Raw genomic sequence first — 20,391 nt, 5'->3', positions numbered from 1 at the left:
AAATTGGGGGCGGGGCATGGTTTGGAAATGTGTGTGGGCGTGGTTTGCATACATTATGCTCGCATACATTATGCTAATGAGGGTGTTAAGGTAGGTTTCCCAGCGCGTAAAAAATTCAGACGACCGTATGTAAATGAAGGGGAGGAGCTTAGTCGAAGTATGCAAATTGGGGGCGGGCATGGTTTGGAAATGCGTTTGGGTGTGGTTCGCATACATTATGCTCGCATACATTATGCTAATGAGGGTGTTAAGGTAGGTTCCCCAGCGCGTAAAAAATGCAGACGACCGTATGTAAATGAAGGGGAGGAGCTTAGTCGACATATGCAAATTGGGGGCGGGGCATGGTTTGGAAATGCGTGTGGGCGTGGTTTGCATAGATTATGCTCGCATACATCATGCTAATGAGGGTGTTAAGGTGGGTTTCCCAGGGCTTAAAAAATACAGACGACCGTAGTGAGCATTCGTTCCACGAACGCATTCATTCAATGAATGAATGAATAAATAAATAAAGTGCAAACGAACGAGCGAACGAACGAACGCACGTGCACGCACGCACACTTTATTATTTATTCATTCATTCACGCACGCACGCACGCACGCACGCACGCACGCACGCACGCACGCACGCACGCACACTTTATTTTTTAATTAATTCATGAATACAGCCTGCGATATGCGTGAAATCTTGCAAGCACATTCCCACTAGGTCAAGGAACAGATGCCTCCCTTCTCACATTGGCCTGTTATAGCGCCACCAGCGGGTCAACTTTTGCATAACACATTTTTGGAACAAAATGCCTCAAATCATGCATGCAGCTAATTTCAGTAACGTCAAAGAGAGCACTGCCTGCGATCTTGACATTTTGTACTTTTATAGACATTGTTTTCTGGCTTGAAGCGAGCCCACAATTGTTTCGAAGGAACAATATTTTCTAGTTGTTGTTGTTGTTGTTGTTGTTGTTGTTCAAGCAATAAAAAGGTATTGCAAGTAAGAAATGACAGAACAATATGTCATGGTGTGAAAGAAAAAGACTGGGTGCTCAGAAGATTAAACAAAATGTGATGAAGGTGCTCTTTGGTAGAGAATTGAAGATGCTAAAGGAAAAAAAGGAAACCAAGGCACTCTTCTTTAAAAATTAAAAAGCCTTTATTATTTTGTGGCTAATTAGTAATTCATATTTCAAAATGAATGGTGGGATAACCCACTCTTTTAGGATGACAACAGCCTTCCTCAGGGTATGTCATGGTGTATTGAAGAATGTTATGTGTAGACTTGTGGAGTCAAAGAATATAGCCTATTCGTCCCCATTTCTTTCCTCAACATTGGAGGCAATGTTTGTTTTTAATTCAATGAAAACAGTCTGGCTATCTGTGTTGTGGTTGTCTGTTTTTATAGGCCTACATGTTTCTTTTTATATGGACCTATTCATTTGTGTCTGAAATAAAGTGGATCAATATATAATATTAAAGCAGTTATGTAAAAGAAAATGCACTACTTTATTTATTATGGGCAAGTAGCCTAAACATAATAATAAAGAAGTGAGCAATATACCAGGAAGTTAATTATACACCTTATCAGGTAAAAAAGAGAATGTACAAACCCATGGGGTGAATAAAACATGTAAAACAAATAGTTCTTTAAGTTACAGAGACATAACTCAAATCTGCAAACATTACAATGGTTTGTTGTACTTTTTTTGAATAACTTGAATTAAGCCCTGCTGCCCTGAGGTGTTGAAGGCTGACAGATCACTGACTGTGCAGTGTGCACAAAAGAAACACATTTGATTTTGATAGATAAAACTGTCCCGTAGATTACATTATACTGCCACCTCGTGGCCAAAATTGGTTACTTTTTTCAACTGTGTAAAGTGCAGAAGAGTGAAAATAAGGACACATTATACTGCATGAAAACAGCTTGTTGCAGTTCACAGACTTTATTTGTATGACAGTTTTGTATGTCAAAGCTTTTAGTAATAAAACCCTGTAAACATATGTTCTATATACATTCACGCATCTCTGATTCTCTGAACAGAAATGTACCCTCTTAAACAAGAAAAATAAGATCATTCATAATTGGAAAACATTTCCACATGATTAAAACCAGACAACTATTCCACAAAATGAAATTCACATTCTTCTTATTTTTGGAGCGGCTCCCCCCATAGTGGAGCTGGAGCAGATGTTTTTAGTGTGAGCACAGATGCAAACCAAGGACTTTGTAAAATTGTATGGCATGGCAAGATTCTCCTTTCAGAAAGCTTGGGGGAGCACTCTGTCTGGATAATATCCTGCATAAAGACTGTAATAAAGAAAGCAACATGGTTTCCTATTCCTACTGGAACACTACAAATACATACTCAGGGAAATGTCACATCTCATATCATGTCCCCTGCACAGTCTGGCACGAGTGACTAGATTGGCCAAAGTTGCTCCATCTCCAAACTGCACTCAAGTCTTCCTTAGTTGGCCTGTATCTTTAAACATGTCTGAGACAACTGACTCTCAAACTCTTATGACACCAAATTTACATTTTCTTTATTCTTAGACTTTTTTCATATTTCCTGACCTCTCAACTTTCAGTGCTTTTTCTGTAATCTGTAGTTTTATGAATAATTAGGCTCAGAAAGGTGAGTTCATTTGTCTCTGGATGTACGCATCATCATCCAGGGGAGGGTGTGGTTGTAGGGGAGGTTGTATCACTTGCTGTTACTTTACATTGTGCTTGCATCGGTCCAATGCACCATTTACCATTCACCACTTTAGTTTTGATAGTGAGCATTAGATACCTTTTATTACTTGACCACAAAAAAGCTATGGGATTGTATGTTGTTGTGCAGTTAAGTGAAAATGAAAATAAACACACAACATGAGCAGTTATAATGTAATAAACATTGAATGTATGTGTGATCAGAGCCACAGGTGGTACAGGGTAAATATCCACCCTGCACATGTGAGCAACAGGGAGCCATTGATTATGACTGACAGAGATACCATGATTCTGGTCCCACGAAATGATTTCTTTGCGACGATCCACTGTTCCAGTCCTTCTCTCACTGGTATGGTATGGCATGAGCATAGACATAAAAAGTAAGGCTGGGACTTTAACTGATTAATTGCGATTAATTAATTACAGAAAATTAACGTGATTAAAAAAATTAACTCATTTTAATCGCACATAGTTTTCGCACCACAGAACCTTCAGTTTCGGGCATACCGATCATAGCGATGCACCAACCAAGAAGAGACAACAAACGCAAAGGGAGAAGTAGCCGATCAGAGCGCTTTGCTTGGCCCAGTGGATGCAAAATTTAGATTAAAAAACCTCACTCGTTGATTCACTCGTACAACAAAAAGTGTTTTACTTGAAAACAATGCTTCTCAGGTCAAATATCGATGTGCGATTAAAATGTGATTAATTGCGATTAATTAATCACAGAGCCTGTAATTAATTAGATTAAAACTTTTAATCGCATCCCAGCCCTAATAAAAAGGTACGGTAGATGCCTCCTCAGACTCTGGGGCGTCTGTATCGCGTGCGCCATTTTAGGGAAGTCAAGCTTCCGAGTGTGTCACAGAAGGGGACTTTCTGTCGGCCAATAAGAGGCAGGTGGGGGTGGGTCTTTTCGTAAACCCAGGTTCGGAGACAGCCAGCAAGTGCAATGCTGTGCCCTCTGGTCTTTTGTTTATTCGAACGCACCCTAGATTCTGAGAAGTCCCGGAAAAGTGGTGCGCTGTGATTGGCCAGTAGTCACTTTGCGTGGCTGCGTGTCTTCCACTGGGATGGCAGCTGCGATATATCTTTTCGTATGCAGTCAGCCTCTAAGAACAGCTGAGCCACCCAATGCTGTGATTTGCCAGTAGTAAGTTTGACTGGCTTGGAGTTGTTGCACGTCGCTCCAATGAACTGCAGCGGCGGATGAGGTATCTAGCTTTTTATATCTATGATGAGAACCATGATATGATCATCAGCAGGTGGAGTGGAAGACCCCGCCCACCTTGACTCCCTGGCCGACAAGGTCGTTGTATTCGGCCACAGCCTTCTCAGTCTGCAGGACCCGGACCTCCACGCCTTTCTGTCTTACAAAGTCCAGAGTGAAGGAGGGGACCTGGAAGATCAGCAGACAGACCATTTCATTTCAATGAAACAATGTAGCTGAGGTAAAGATATTGGTATTTGTGGGAAGGTCAATGCCTCAACATCAATATTAACATAAGACCTCAATGTCATCACAGCAGCCAGTAACGACAGAATATGATTCAACATTTAAGTCTACACAGTTAATCAAAAATGCTTGTCTTAAAGGTGATACACCATGAAATTTCACTTTTCCTATTTTAAAACCTTTTTTTGGGGTCCCACTAGCACCTTCTATCCTCACAAAGTCCCATTTCTGACGGTTGTGTCTTTCTCTGGTTTTGAGAAGGCGAAGGTTAAAAGTATCCCACGGGTTCTCAAAACAGGCTATCCAGATTTGATGCCGATTGTGGCATCATCATTTTTTCAAAAAGATTTTGGGGGGGTGGCGCAGTTCAGGCCAAAGGTGGTACTGCAGCTGAAATGCTCTGAGAGCCATTCAAAAATGAGAGAGGCTCTCTATTCAGGAGTGGTAATTTAGCCTCAAACCTTTTGAAAAACGTTTTTGGGACATAAACAATATGACATAAATACTTTTTAAATGCATGGTGTATCACCTTTAAAGAATATAGAGCAAAACCCCCAAAGAGTGAAGAGATGAATTCCATTACCTGAAGCACCTCGTTCATTCCTCTGCCAATAACCAGTGTGTCGATTCCCTTCTGTAGAATCTCCTCCACATCAGTTGGCTGCACTCCTGGGGTATGCTGGGAGTGTGGGATAAAAATAAAAATGATTTATTTCATTATTCTTTTAATAATACCATATTTACTTATATAAATATTTTACACTTTGTCTATCAGTGTCATGCAACAACAATACAATAGATTAGCTATTAAGTCACACTTTTTTTTATGATTTCTGCCTATGACATCCATCCATCTTCAACCACTTATCCGGAGTCACCATGACCCGCCAGGAGTTCACTTCTGTTGTACCGGCTCATCCACCATAGTCCTTTAATTCTATTGCACATTTATGATTATGTACACAGAAAAAACCTGGAGTTACAACACAGGAGGAGATGCTAAAGTACTGTAAAATAACTGTTACATAACTGACAACATAACTGCCCAGAAGGTAATTAAGCAATATTATGATGTTGTCTAACCCTCATCACATTTCGTATTCCTCATTAATTCCGTACAATTTAAATGTGTGTTTCTTTTAGAGCTATGCTCCTGAAAGGAGCTAAGTTCCAATATCTGGCTTTGTCCGAGACGCGAAGCTTGGCCTAGATCTTTGCACAAAGCACCCAAAGTTTGTTGTACGCCCAGGGTCACAATTGCCAAGCTTTGCGGGATGCTTAATGAAATTAACTCATAAATAGCACCGCTCACTTCACACTAGGTGCGATTTTTTATTCCTTTTTTTCTCCTTTGTGATGTGTGAGCAAATGTAATGCCAATAGAACACCATTCATTCACATCCCTTTGAAATAGCTATTTATTTGTTGTAAAGACACAAAATAAATAATAATAAATAACCTTAAAACATTTAGCTAATGGGAAAAGGTTTTGAAAAATAATTTAGAAATTAGAAAATAGAATTTCACAAGGCAAATGAGAAAATACACAGCCAATAATCCATGTTCAGTTGGGAATCTGTGTGTATCCATCCTCTTTTGTGTCTGTCTGTCTGTCTGTCTGTCTGTCTGTCTGTCTGTCTGTCTGTCTGTCTGTCTGACTCACTCACCCGAGTTCCAGTCTCTCTCCAGTCCCATGCACGGCTGCCTCCAGGCCACAGCTTACAGTCCTTGTAGGTGGAGGAGCATCCCTTCACCTTCATCTGGCCCCAGGACAGAGACAAGATCTCTGGCGAGGACATGGTCCAGTTGCACCACCTGCTGGACAGATACGGCGAATAGAGTTGTAGCCAGGTTGTACTTTGTTGTTGTAGCCTCGTTTTGAGCTGACTAGGAACACTGACCATTGATAAAAACCCCTGGCATACAAACAGATTTCAAGCCAAATAGTCAGCTCAAACCCAAAACCATATGCAAAACTGATCAATCGCTTCACTTATTGTCACTTGATCAGTGATCATCATGGCTAGGCTACGTAAATGTTAGCTGGTTGGCTAAACAAGTTACAACCCTGGTGGTAATCAAAATGGAAATGGCCCATATTTAACAAATGTATTTGTGTCAGCCAGGCACCGAAAATAATAAAGTATTAAAAACACTTCAGACTTCAATAAGCACCATAGCTGGATTCAAAAAATCTGGACAGAAGAAAATGCAAGTTACTCACCTCAACAATGACGTCGCTGGTGTCTAGCCACGCCCCCCACAATTAATAACTCAACTCAAGTTATTTCAAATATTTTATTTATATAATATTCAAAGATGAAGACTGACAGTGTACGCAAAAGGTAAAGTAATATCATTTTATCACAAACACATCAAGCAGCCGTTTCGTACAAATATCCAGTTAGCTGTTTCTTACAAATATTGTTTTTAGAAATTCACATATGTCCACAAAAAGTAAATACAACAAACACAACGCTTTTTTTTGTTTGAGATGTTAGCTTAAACAAATGCACAAAAGGAGACCCCACAATATTCGACATCAACCATCATATTTGGAAAATACATGATGCAAGCATGGAAAACTGGTCTCTCTCACACACACATACAGTATACCAATGTAAAGAGTGCACCACATTAGATTGAGTATAAAACGTAGTCATGTAACATGTATTTCACACACAGGGCAACTGGAGTCTACAGCAGGTATTTTAAATGCATTGATATGTTATAAATCTCCCTGAGATTCCCAAGTAAACATCTATGTACAAGTGATAATATGTTAGTAGTTTGACATGAGAAAGAATACAGGCCTCAATACTGTAGGGCCTTTCCACAGCACCATAGAACGGCTAATAAAAGTGTGAAATTGTGTTTCCATTTGTGCACCAACCCCGCATTTATGGATTTACAGTATGGTGCTCAAAACATAGTGTGCCTGTTGGCGAGCTTAATGACATAAGTATTCAATAACCAAATAAAATCAAAGGGCATCCTCAGCATCAGACACCAATGCTACCTGACTAAGCAGCAAACTATGGTTGACTAATCTCTCACTTTTCTCTCTCCATCTCATGGATATTCTCTTGCACACACACACAGACACACGTCTCTTTCCTAGCACTACTTTCGTCATTCAAAAACTCAGGTTCACAGGAAATACCACACACAAAAAGAAAACAGTTGGAAATCTCACCCTGCATGCCAATATAGTACAGAGGATTTAACAGTGTAAAGTACCATGAATTAATTGTTACATTTTGTGGTATTCCCCTTTAACATGGTTTGAAAAATGGCAAAAAATTACATTTTCACAAATAACTAGTAGTGCAACTTGATGTTAGTACCTAGAAAAGTTCTATACAACGTATTAGCTCATGCAGAGTTTTTGCTTGTGCAACTAGTTTAGACAGCAGTTCAGAATCACACCCAGTATCACTGGGTTGTATTGGGGGCAAGTCCCTGTGACATACTAGCATCATGTCCAGGCCAGGGTGTACTAGCATACAAAGCTGCCTCAAGCTAAGGACCAGACACATGGCTTGTATACGGTTGGTTCCTTGGGCTAGTCAACTTCAGTGGATCACTTAGATTTTGACCAAATAGTTGCAAAACAGTGCCAATAACTTAACATTCTGCAGAATGCAGAATCATGGATCTATTCAGAGAACAAATTAAAGCAAAAAAAAAAGAAAGAAATCAGGCAAACTATCTCCCAACACAAAAAGGGTGGAAAATAAAATAAACATCCATAGCAATAACTGTGCAAAAATATTTAAATCCTAAGAATATTTTAGGATAAAAGAAAAAGAGAAAAACAATACATGCTGAAATGCATTTAACATTGTATGACAAAATATTTGGTTTCTGGATATCTCCCCATGTGGGCAACTGCCATCACATATACTGCAATGATTAAGGACAATGGGCAAATCAATCCGTTAATCTCTTCTATTAGTGCTCTGTTATCGGTCCGAGTCCGGTCTTCCTCTAAGGTGGATGTTGCGCTATGCAACATTCACAGAGTCAAGACAGGTCTGTGTCCAACGCTTGGCCAGCAGCCAATCAGACCACTCGATGGCGGACCTCTCCTCCTACTGCAGCCAATCAGACCACTCGATGGCGGACCTCTCCTCCACCTGTAACGTCACTGTTTCCTGGCAACAGAGGAGATAATTCTGGGGGCGAAAAGAAAAAAGATTTTTACACACAATTAGTCTTTGTTTTGAACTATATTATATTATATAAACCCTAATTAGGGCTGTCACAATTATTACATTATCGTCTAATCGTGATTTTTTTTTGACATAATCGTGATTATTTTTCATAATCGTCATAATCGTTTCCATGTTGAAAAATGTTCATATATTTTAAAAAAAGGTAAAAAATAGTGGAAATAGCAGATCTACAAGCTCACAACGCGTCGCATCGCGACGCGTTGTGAGCTTGTAGATCGGCTATTTCCACTATCAATGTTCTTTTTTAAAGTTATACTATGTAACTTTTTTTATAAAACATATCTTAAAATTGTCCTAACTATTAAATCGCTAAAGTTTTAGAACCCCCACTCTGTTAATTTCAGCTCCCAAAGCCTTTTCTTTATATGTGTTCTACTGAGCCCTGGTGGCCGTGACCGGGGCTGTTTTTCCCGGCAAAATTACGTCATATGCATCATTCTGTACACGTGTCTCCCTACCGGCCAATCAAAGCCCAGATCATACACTGCTGAGCTCTTCAGGAAGTACACTGCAGTGTTTACACTGGGCTAGGAGTCTAGCATATAACTCCCCAACCGAGGCTCGTAGAGGGACACGAAAGACCTCTATGGATAGGTCTCGGCGAGGCGAGGCGGACGCGGTGGTCTGAATGCCCGGTCCGCGGCGAAAAACGTCCGAAAAAAGCAGACGCGACCGCGGTTTGCTCTACTGCTACTGACCACTAGTTGAGCAACTTACACAGTATAGCTTTAAGTATAAAGTTGTCAAATATGTCTTCAATTTCTTTGTATATTTAGGTTATGTGTCATCTACCATGTACAACTTCAAAGCCTAAAAGCCAAACAGAAATGTAATTATCAATGACAAAAACACAATTAAATCGTTAATCGCCAATTATTTGAGTGACAATTAATCGTCTTGTAAAATGTCATATCGTGACAGCCCTAACCCTAATGTTCCTATTCTGGGCATGTTATAGTAAATAAGCCAGAAATCTGCAAATATAGGCAGACGTTCTGTGAAAATAGCAGATCTACAAGCACGCATTGTAAATTGGATTCCATAATGAGCCAAGACAGAGGCCAGTGTCTTAAGCAAAGTTTAGACCAAAGATTTTACAATTCTTATAATTTTAAGCTCAATTTATACTTTGTTGTACGACAGTCTAAGTACATAATATTCATAAATAAAAGGTTACATAGTGCCGCTTTAAGCATCTAAACAATGTTGCAAAGACAAAGTCCGATTTACCCCTTAAATACTGTGCCATCAACAGATACTCACTCCAAAACAAAAGCACAGATTTTCTGGGAAACTTCAACAAACATGAATATGATGAAATATAAATTATGTTGCATCATGCCTGTGCTTAGCAGAACATGTAATGATCCATGATGAGTTTTGTAAACCACATATTCAATATAAGTTCCTATTATAATTAAGTTATTACTGTCCTTCTCCACACTCACCCCTCGTCATCATCAAGCTTGTATCCGCCAGAGAAGGTGGCTTTGCACCATCGCTGCCATCTTTTGCAGCTCCAGTGTGGGCAGTGGTAGGACTCCCATTGGGGTTGGCAGGTTTAGCTTTAGACGGCGTCCGTTTCTTCCCATCCACAGTGTCAACCTTCACCTGGCAGAGGTTCTGCAGCAGCCCCATGAAGTCAAACTCCTCTCCTGAACACTCGCCTTGCCTTTTCAGCAACTCAAGCACCTGTTGTACACAACACAGAACAGTAGTTCACAACTGGGTTCCACACTGGGACACACGTTTAACTGTGGCTACAAGATGTAAAATATGCATGTATTCTTTTTGTAGAAAAGAATTGACATTAGAGCAGCTTGGACAATTAAATATTTGTTATTCTACAACTGCTGTTGTCCTGCTCCTGTGATGCACCAGGCTTGCCCTGTTTTGCTGAGGTGAAGCAGTAGACTCCCTTTCTTCTCATGTATTGCTTTTGTGTTTCTCTCTTAATCATTGTGAAATAGAGCCACTTGTGACAACACATAAAAAGAAACGTGGCCCGGGTGGGAAATCATCACTATCTACTTAAAACGTGGCTGACGATGTGTCTATTGAACCAGCCACACTGGCAGTCAACCATCATTCATTGGGCGGTCCTGCTGTAAATCCCATTTGGTATGTAAAACGTTGTAAGCGTGTGTGGTGAACTGTAAAGTCATACGAGCCACTGTGGCCTGTGTACACAGTAACGCCTGGATTTCTGCCCTGAAAGCGACACTGAGTAATTACGCGTGTTTCCTAAACCCACCAGGCTTGAGCTAAGACCCTCCTCGCGGAAACGCCTCTCTCAATAAGTTTCCGCGAGGCGGGACTTAACTCAAGCCTGGTGGGTTTAGGAAACACGCAGTAATTACACAGCCCATGTGTCCTGATTTTTAATCACTTTTAATCTGGTGTCCGTATTTTTGAGCATGTCATTATAAGTCGGTGACGTTTTTCAAATTTTATATTTTTTATTCATTTGTTTGCTTATAATCTGAGTGTTCTCGAATAAAGATTTAATCAAATCTATGTTTTTGGCGTGAAGATTTTGCACGTGGATACACAGACACACACCTTCATGTACTTGTAGGACTTGAGTTCGCTGAGGTTCTCCTGCAGGTAGAGCACGTACATGGCGAGGTCGTCCCATTGGCCGCCAGGGTGGGGCAGAACGTCCACAGTGGGCAGCAATTCGTACATTTTCAGGAAACTTGCGTAAGAATGGCAAAAGAGTGGACGGAAGCTGGCATAGATGACCACAGGGACGAGCGTAAGGTACACCACCAAGTTGACCAGGCTGAACATCAGAATCAAACAAAAGAGAAAGATCATAATTTCAACATCACCGTATATATCATATTGTTTGATTTTTAAACACTTTCAATCTTTTTCCTTTTCAATTTATTTTTTCAACATGTTTAATTAAAGTAGTAGTTCACCCCCAAAATTACCTTTTTTCTATTGATTAGTCACGCCATGGAGAGTAGAGTTATTTTTTGGTTTTTGTCACATTCCTAAGACAAAAATTTAATTCGAGTAGATTTACCCCCATTGATTCCGGATGGGGACCCGTTTCGAAACGGGTCCCCATCTGGAACGAATGGGGGTATATGTATTGTTATCATCACATTTTTGTCTTAGGAATGCGACAAAAAACTAAAAAATATTATTGAACTCTACTCTCCATGGCGTGACTAATCAATAGAAAAAAAGTCATTTTGGGGGTGAACTACTCCTTTAAAACTAATTTTGGGAGGGTGACTTGAAATATCACATGAGCAAGAAGACCCCAGACGAAAATGTTCAAACATTTGCAAAAATGCGCTAAAAGAACTAGCCTTAAAATGAGCAATTCTTCGCATTTTCCAAAAATGATAAAATAGGTCTCAAGTACCTGAGCAATGAGAAGACCCCGACAGCGATGAGCTTGCACTGGACCTTTTCGGGAACGGTGGAGTCGTTGACGAGCAGTCCGGTGCGCAGCGTGCATCCAAACTCATCGGTGACTGAGGCCAACTGGAGGTAGTAGCCCAGGTAGACACAGGCACACAGGAGGGTCAGCAGGGTCAGGCCACGACACAGCAGGTATCGAACCAGCAACACCCGCGAAAAACGCTTGGTCTTCAGGTAGTTCTCCATCAGGGGGTACATGAAGCAACCCTCAGTAGGGTCACTGGCCACAAGAGGGCAGGAGGGAGATGGAGTAAATTGTAAATGGTAAATGGTGCATTTATATAGAGCCTTTATCAAAGGCGCTTTACAGAGCTTGTGCATTACATTCACCCATTCACACACACACACATTCATACACCGATGGCTGAGGAAACCATGCAAGGCACCAACCTGGTCACCGGGAGCAACTAGGGCTCACTCTTCGACACTAACTCTGGTGGAGCCCGGGATCGAACTCTGTGTTCTAATGTTTATCTACCCCTGAGCCACTGCCACCCGTGTATTTGAAGAAAACACAATTTGGCATTCTCTGTCATATTTCTGTTATGACTAACTTTACAAATACAATGTTCTTTTAAACAATAGAATATAGAAAGTGTGAAAAGCGAAACACAAAAAGTGTGATTCAGGGGTCTTACCTAGGGCTGTCACGATTATGATATTTTACATGACGATTAATTGTCACTAAAATAATTGCGATTAACGATTTAATTGTCTTTTTGATGTTGACAATCACGTTTCTGTTTGGCTTTTAGGCTTTGAAGTTGCACATGGTAGATATGACACATAACCTAAATATAGAAAGAAATTACTGACATATTTGACAACTTTATACTTAAAATCACACCCGTGTGAACTGAGCGGTGGTCGTGGAGGCTGTGCAACAGCACTACTGAGTGGGTGCAGCGGGGTTAGTGTGCTTTACAATGCTGTAGTTTCTTCACACACTCTAATTTATTTGACCCTAAAACATTCAGTTTGTTAATAATAATACTTGACCACACATGCTGACCCACCCTTCCCCCCTGTGTGTGTGTGTGTGTGTGTGTGTGTGTGTGTGTGTGTGTGTGTGTGTGTGTGTGTGTGTGTGTGTGTGTGTGAGAACAACAGCGCCCCTCCCTTAACATGTGTGGTCAGAAAAGGTACTGCAGGCTTGAGGCTACATACACGGCCGGACGGCCGGACGGACGGACGCATACACACACGGCCACGTATAGGAGACGGTGTGACCACCGCTCAAAAAAGAACATTGATAGTGGAAATAGCCGATCTACAAGCTCACAAAATGCGACGCGTTGTGAGCTTGTAGATCTGCTATTTCCACTATTTTTGACATTTTTCTTAGACATGAACGTTTTTCCAACATGGAAACGATTATGACGATTATGAAAGATAATCGCGATCATGTCAGATAATCGCGATTAGACGATTATGTAATAATTGTGACAGCCCTAGTCTTACCTGTCTAAGTGCGAGCTTGTAGATCTGCTATTTTTGAAAAATCGTGAAAATGAGTGCAAGTCTTTGAATATCTTTGACCCGATCTTTGACCCGACTTCTAAATCCTTCCTCTAAATCATGCTGTTCTCAAACCTTTTCTTGTCAAGGACCCCCAAAATTACAGGTATTTGGCCACGGACCCCCCATCTCAAAATATGTTGTCCCAGGGACCACCCAGAAGTAAATATTTGAGTTACAAATGTTCGCTTTTAAGTAGATATATTGAAAGACTTGGCAAAAAAAATCATGATTTTTCAAAAAATAGCAGATCTACAAGCTCGCAGCGCGGCACTCGGTGCCGCGCTGTGAGCTTGTATATCTGCTATTTTTCAATAGTTAAAGCAGTCAATAATCCTAGGCCTAAATGGGCCAATAGATATAGAAAGTGTGAAAAGCGAAACACACAAAAAGTGTGATTCAGGGGTCTTACCTGTCTAAAGAGGCAGTGGACAGGCTTGTGGTGGCCATGCGTTTGGCCAGGTTGACGGCCCGGTTGTAGCAGCAGTCCAGTTGTTCCATGATGAAGCCCAGGTCAGACTGCAGGATAGGAGCGGTGGAGAACCTCCAGAACAGAGCCGGGCCGTACATCATCACCGCCACCAGAAGCAGGATGTAGGGAAAGAACTGACAGGATAGTGGGGCCGAGGAAAGAGGGGTAGGCTGGGATTACTGGGGGAATTCAATACTGTACGTGATCAGGGTTCCCCAAAATTAGTTTTCCCCCAAGGGCCGAATCATGTCTAGGGTACCAAGCCGAGGGCCACAACATTGCTGGGGGGCGACGGTGGCGTTCCCACGACAGTTCAGATATCGTCGTTGTCGGGTGAAAATCTTGTATATCCAAAAAACGTTCGTTTTGCATTTATCATTTTAAAAATGATTTAAACTAGTGAAAACAGCCGATCTACAAGCACACAACGCCCGTTGTATGCTTGTAGATCTGCTGTTTTCACTACTTTTGTGCAACGGCCTTGTATGATTTGCGAAAGAACGTACACAACTACACATTTGGAGATACGAGATTTCCACCCAACAACGACTATATACTAGTGTTGTTGCTGCTCTTATACCACCATTATTACTGGGGTTGGTGGGGGCCAGACAGTAGCCCCCCGCGGGCCGCAAATGGCCCGCGGACCGCCTATTTGGGAACCCTGGTTTACTGTTTCTGATCATTTACTTCTGTCCCACCTTGAGATTCTGTTGGCAGATTATAAAGTTACACCTTGTCAGTGTTACTGAGTTTCTGTTTCAAGGAACAGGTTGTGGTCTCTTCATTTCCTGTCACAATGCTGATGTTCACAGACACCGCAACGGGAAATAAACATTACTAATTTAAGACTAATTTTATTTTGTCAAGTGTGGAAAAAGTCTACACCACCTCCTTCACTACAGCACACTATCAAGCATTGTAAAAAAAAAAAAAAAAAAAAAAAACCCTACCTGATTAACATGCCTGAAATATGTAAGAATTGTGAAATTTCATTTTGTCAAAAACTGTTACTTTTCAGGAGTTAAATTCCTAAGATAACCTGATGAAGGTCTAAACCAGGGGTGCCCAAAATGTAGATTGTGATCTACCAGTAGATCACAAAGGCTGTGCAGGTAGATCACATGAGATGCCCCTAAAATAGAATTTAAATATAAAGAAACAAATTTATAAACAAAAATCACAAAACCCCTATTTTTTGCAACTACCACTTGAATTAAGGTGACATGATTGATTGACATCAAAAATGACCTGTCAGTTACCTTCATGGTTTCTAAAGGCTACTAAAAGTAGCTCTCAAGTCAAAAAAGTGTGGGGACCCCTGGTCTAAACAGACCGGAACGTTGTTATTCCCATTGAAGCTTTATTCATTGCATTTGAAGACAGTATGAAGGAGCTTTCTCTTTCAGGATTCAAATGCCAAAATAGCAAACGAGGCAGATCAAAAAGCTCAAAACGCGGCGCGGCGCAAACTTTTTATGCTTTTGTGCAACGCTTTAGTATGATTAGGGCGTTAATTCACAAAAAAAAAGACAAAAGGTTAGAATATAGAGAAAGGAGGTTTCTGCCCGAACAGTGACTATATTACTGTATTGCATTAAAGAGGTGGTGCCATAGTTTTGTACTTTTTCTGTTTTTCATGTGTCTAGGAGGTTGAAAGTACTTCATTAGACCCCCTGATGTGTTTTTTTTTTTTTTTTTTTGGGAGAAATTATGTATTCTCTTAGTATTTGTTTGTTTTCTCTTGGAGGCTGCCTTGTGGCCAAAAGTGTCAGTTAAAAAACACAGATACTAAGGGTGTCACAGTATCAACTCCTCCCCAGTTGCCATTCACCCAACACTGTGGGGTGTGGCTATATCAGCTGGGTCACCACCCACCATGCCATCCATGCATACTTAATGAACTGGGGGTGTGGCCACATAAAAACCCAATTTTAACTCTTTCTGTATACTTTTTTGGAAAAAATCTTCCTCCTAGTATAATCATAATACCTGATAATCATGTTTTAGAGGGGGGGGGGGAAATCATGGCACCACCTCTTTAATTCTGTATGAAGGCCACAGATCTGTGTCACTCAGTATCTTGTGGATGAGCAGATTGTTTTGGAACAGATTATAGGATGACGCAGGGTTTCATACAGGAGGAATAAGCCCCGTCATCCCAGCTCACAGGTGACTTTGCAGTATAATTACTCAACCTTGCGCAAGATGGACAGCAAAGTGCTCACTGCTAGCTGGAAGTACTGAGGCGCTCATCCAGAATTCATAGAGAGCACATTTATATTGCTGTTGGGCAAAAAACCTTTTATCTCCACATTGAAACTTTTCATGATTTTTTCCTGTGAATGAATGCCCTATACTTTGTCATACATTACAAAAGGGTCATGCAAAAGTAGCCCAGAGGTGAAAAAAGAAACTTCTGGGGATTAGATAAGAGGTAGTAGATCTGCCATTTTCTGAACATGTTTGAAAGTGGAAGTAAAAGGTGTTGTCTGTGATTGTCTGTATTATTTAAAATCTTGTGACTACATAAGAAATACATTGGAACACAAGTTCTTACTTCCATTTCCAAAGTCAAAGTTTGGACATGGTTTCCACCCTACAATTACTTGTTTTCCCTACAGATAACGTTTACAGGTTGCAAGAGGCCTGTCTCATATGATATCAAAGACCACAACATTACAGAAACACTACAAAAATATGTTTTAAAACGGACAAAAGATGACAGAAAAATAACTTTATTCAACAAAAACAATGACAAATATCATCATATCTTTCCTACATGGAAAATCCTTTGATAACTTAGTTTGCGGGTTGGGAGCAGATCAGTGAAAGTTGTATCGTACAGCATCACCTGGTAACTATGGTAACATTCCTCCCCTGGTCGCTATGGTTACTGGCTGTTTAACTGGGAGAGGGCGACAGAATTGCTCTGCACACACACACACACACACACACACACACACACACACACACACACACACACACACACACACACACACACACACACACACACACACACACACACACACACACACACACACACACACACACACACACAGGTCCCCCCCTCTTTCTTCCCAGGCTTTAAACAGCCATAACTTCAGTTCCCAACATGCTACTGGTCTCAGTAAAATGAAAGAGAGCATTGCCTGGGACCTTGACACTTTTACTATTATTTTTTGGGGTTGGAAGCGAGCCCACACTGTTTCGAAGGAACAGTATTTCTAGTAGGACTTGTTATTGCATTGGGTTCCGCCCTCTGTTCAACTCAGTGAGTTGAGAATGGAAACACTGCCCTCATGTGGATTCTTTCATATCACACTGTAACACTGTTAGTGAACAAAGACTCGGTGGGAACGATTCCTGTCACAATATAGAGCCGTTTAACACTGTTACTGAACAAACACTCTATAGCAATGATTACTGTGACAACGTGGAGCAGTTTAACCCTGTTAGTGAACACACATACTGTATATAGATGAGTGATTCCTACCTCGAGGCAGCAGCAGCGCACACAGACTGGTGCACTGCACTTCCTGGTGTGTCAGGTGAGTGACTGGGGGAGAATTCCTTGGCTACAGCGCCGTCTATGGATGGGGACCTACTGATAGGTTCTAGAGGCATGCAGTCTACCGCACTTCCAGGGGGTTGGGGGGGGCAGCGGCCTTTGGCCGCTGCCTGGGCTCGCAAGTCCGGCTTGGTGCCGTCCCCCCACCTCGGCGCCTGACTCTGGCTGGAGCTTTACAAAAAAAAAAAGCCAGCTGCTGAGCTGACCTGCGCAGCGTGCGTGCGTTCGTTCAGTGCAATGTGAATGCATGTGACTTAGGAAGATAGATAGATAGATACGTAATAAACATGATTTGGTACAAGCTCAACTAAAAGGAGATCCTAGTAATGTTTTTGGCTTATTTCCACAGGGAAGTCATTCACGAATGAACTAATTATAGATATAGGACTGTCATAGGTATACAGTGTCATTGACAGTACAGTTCACTGGTACAAGCTCAACTAAAAGGTGATCCTAGAAAAGACTAAGTCAGGGGGAAAAAAGGGGGAAACAATTTAAAAACTAAAACAATAAAAACAGCCGATCTACAAGGCTGCATGTGGGCTTGTGGATCAGCTGTTTTGGGTAAATGTGGGTTATTTATCTAATGCGATAGGCAATATCTATTTATTTATTTACTTCCCGACTATGTTTCCGAGACTGATTATTTATTTATTTATTTATTTATTTATTTATAAATAGCTCAGGGGGTCCCCGGGACCTCCAGAGAACCAGGGACCACCTTTTGCATCCCAAACCCGAGTAGAGACACCCATCTGGGCCACTTTCCGCCCAGCACCAGCATACTCGACCACCTCCGGAGCTCCATGGCCGGGGGGGCAGCGCCGTCGCCGGCCTGCCCCACCGAGAGTGCCCCCCAGGTCGGCCTCGAGCGGCGAGGGGCCGCGCCGGCCCCTGGGCCCTGGAGCTCCGAGCTCCAGGCTCGTCATAGGGGGTGGATTGAGATTCCAGGGGGCGGATTGAGTCATTCTCATACTATCCAATAGCATCCCTCACACAATCCGCCCCCCTAATCTGTGGTCTGCAGACAAACCCACTTGTAAAATCACGCAAATCGCTACGCAGTCAGTATATATTAGGGAGTCTTACTGGTTTAATTATTTATTTATCTATTTATTTATTTACTTCCCGACTATGTTTCCGAGACTGATTATTTATTTATTTATTTCCCGACTGTTTCCGAGACTGATTATTTATGTAATTAATTATTTATTTATTTCCGCCCTGGACTCCGCCCCCCCCCCCCCCCCCCAGGCGTCTGCCTATCGATCGGCTGGGCTTTAAAGAGCCATAACTCCGCTTTGCAGCGTGCTACCGTCTCCAAACTCGCTGTCTGGCTTCTCGTGTTACTGGTATTAAATAACACATACAAGCTCACGGAAGCTCCATCCAACTTCTGCGCAATGCATTATGGGATGTTGGAAAGTTGTGGATACTAGCAACAGAGTATTTATTTAAATAAATAAATAAATAAATAAATAAATAATGAATGAACGAACACATGAATAAATAAATAAAAAAAGAAAGTGTGTGTGCATGTGTGCGTAACTACTGCCTCCTCGTTAAGAACCCCACACATTTAGGCAAATTCTTTCTTTCTTTCTTTCTTTCTTTCTGTCTTTCTTTCTTTCTTTCTTTCTTTCTTTCTTTCTTTCTTTCCTTCCTTCCTTCCTTCCTTCCTTCCTGCCTGTAAATGAGGCCGCATGACAAGCGTTCTCGTCACCGCGCTGACGTGCTAATTACACGCAAATACAAGGGGTGGAGTCGAACTTAACGAGTGGGCGTGGTTTCAACTACAAGCTCACAACGCGTCGCATCAAGACGCGTTGTGAGCTTGTAGATCTGCTATTAACGAGTGGGCGTGGTTTCAACAAGAGGGAGGAGTCTGACTTAACGAGGGGCCTAACGTAATGAGTTTTGTGGGCGTCGCACGCATTAATTATGTAAATTAAGCCGACTTATGCAAATGGGGGGGGCAGGGCATGGTTTGGAAATGCGTGTGGGTGTGTGGGCGTGGTGCGTGCGTGCGTGCGTGCGTGCGTGCGTGCCTCAATTAATTAATTAATTAATTAATTAATTGCCTCCTTGTTAAGAACCCCGTAAATTTAGGCAAATTTCTTTCTTTCTTTCTTTCTTTCTTTCTTTCTTTCTTTCTTTCTTTCTTTCTTTCTTTCTTTCTTTCTTTCTTTCTTTCCTTCCTTCCTTCCTTCCTTCCTTCCTTCCTTCCTTCCTTCCTTCCTTCAATAAATAAATAAATAATTATGTTAATGAGGTTGGGGGCGTGGTCTGCGGTAATTATGTTATTGAGGGGCGTGGTCTGCGTTAATTATGTTAATGAGCAAAAAAAAGGAAAAGTAGTGGTCTGCGTTAATTATGTTAATGAGACTGCACAACATGCATTTGACGCACGTGTCTTGTTGCTAATTACACACGAATGCAGGGGGCGGAGCTAATTAGCCTAATTATTCAAAGTGGGGGGCGTGGTCTGCATTAATTATGCAAATGAGACGCACGCGTCTCATTTACATATTATTATGTAAATGAGGCTGCATTAATTATGTAAATGAGGCTGTTAAGTGGCGTTTCCCAGCGCGTAAAAAATGCAGACGGCCGTATGTAAATGAAGGGGAGGAGCTTAGTCGAAGTATGCAAATTGGGGGCGGTGCATGGTTTGGAAATGCGTGTGGGCGTGGTTTGCATACATTATGCTCGCATACATTATGCTAATGAGGGTGTTAAGGTAGGTTCCCCAGCGCGTAAAAAATGCAGACGACCGTATGTAAATGAAGGGGAGGAGCTTAGTCGACATATGCAAATTGGGGGCGGGGCATGGTTTGGAAATGCGTGTGGGCGTGGTTTGCATACATTATGCTCGCATACATTATGCTAATGAGGGCGTTAAGGTGGGTTTTCCAGCGCGTAAAAAATGCAGACGACCGTATGTAAATGAAGGGGAGGAGCTTAGTCGACGTATGAAAATTGGGG

The 20,391-nt window shown here is 41.6% G+C and overlaps 2 protein-coding genes across 2 annotated transcripts; both read right to left on the bottom strand.

The window, feature by feature from the left end:
* Window positions 1–3,968: 3,968 nt before the first annotated feature.
* LOC308289914 (mth938 domain-containing protein-like) lies at window positions 3,969–5,965 on the bottom strand (the record flags this gene model as incomplete). Its single annotated transcript, XM_080731695.1, has 3 exons — window positions 3,969–4,109; window positions 4,750–4,845; window positions 5,834–5,965. The coding sequence occupies 3 exons, from the start codon at window positions 5,963–5,965 to the stop codon at window positions 3,969–3,971; spliced, it is 369 nt and encodes a 122-aa protein (XP_080587821.1).
* A 2,308-nt stretch (window positions 5,966–8,273) lies between these two features.
* LOC308290184 (pannexin-1-like) lies at window positions 8,274–15,103 on the bottom strand (the record flags this gene model as incomplete). The annotated part of the gene is made up of 6 exons (XM_080731959.1): window positions 8,274–8,344; window positions 9,853–10,096; window positions 10,967–11,189; window positions 11,787–12,065; window positions 13,776–13,969; window positions 15,098–15,103. The coding sequence occupies 6 exons, from the start codon at window positions 15,101–15,103 to the stop codon at window positions 8,274–8,276; spliced, it is 1,017 nt and encodes a 338-aa protein (XP_080588085.1).
* Between the last annotated feature and the right edge of the window lie 5,288 nt (window positions 15,104–20,391).

This window comes from Nannobrachium achirus (genome assembly GCF_963921795.1).
Source record: "Nannobrachium achirus genome assembly, chromosome: 8".
NCBI classification, from domain to species: Eukaryota; Metazoa; Chordata; class Actinopteri; order Myctophiformes; family Myctophidae; genus Nannobrachium; species Nannobrachium achirus.
Note: the sequence above shows the minus strand (reverse complement) of the source record. Positions and strands in the feature narration are given on the sequence as shown.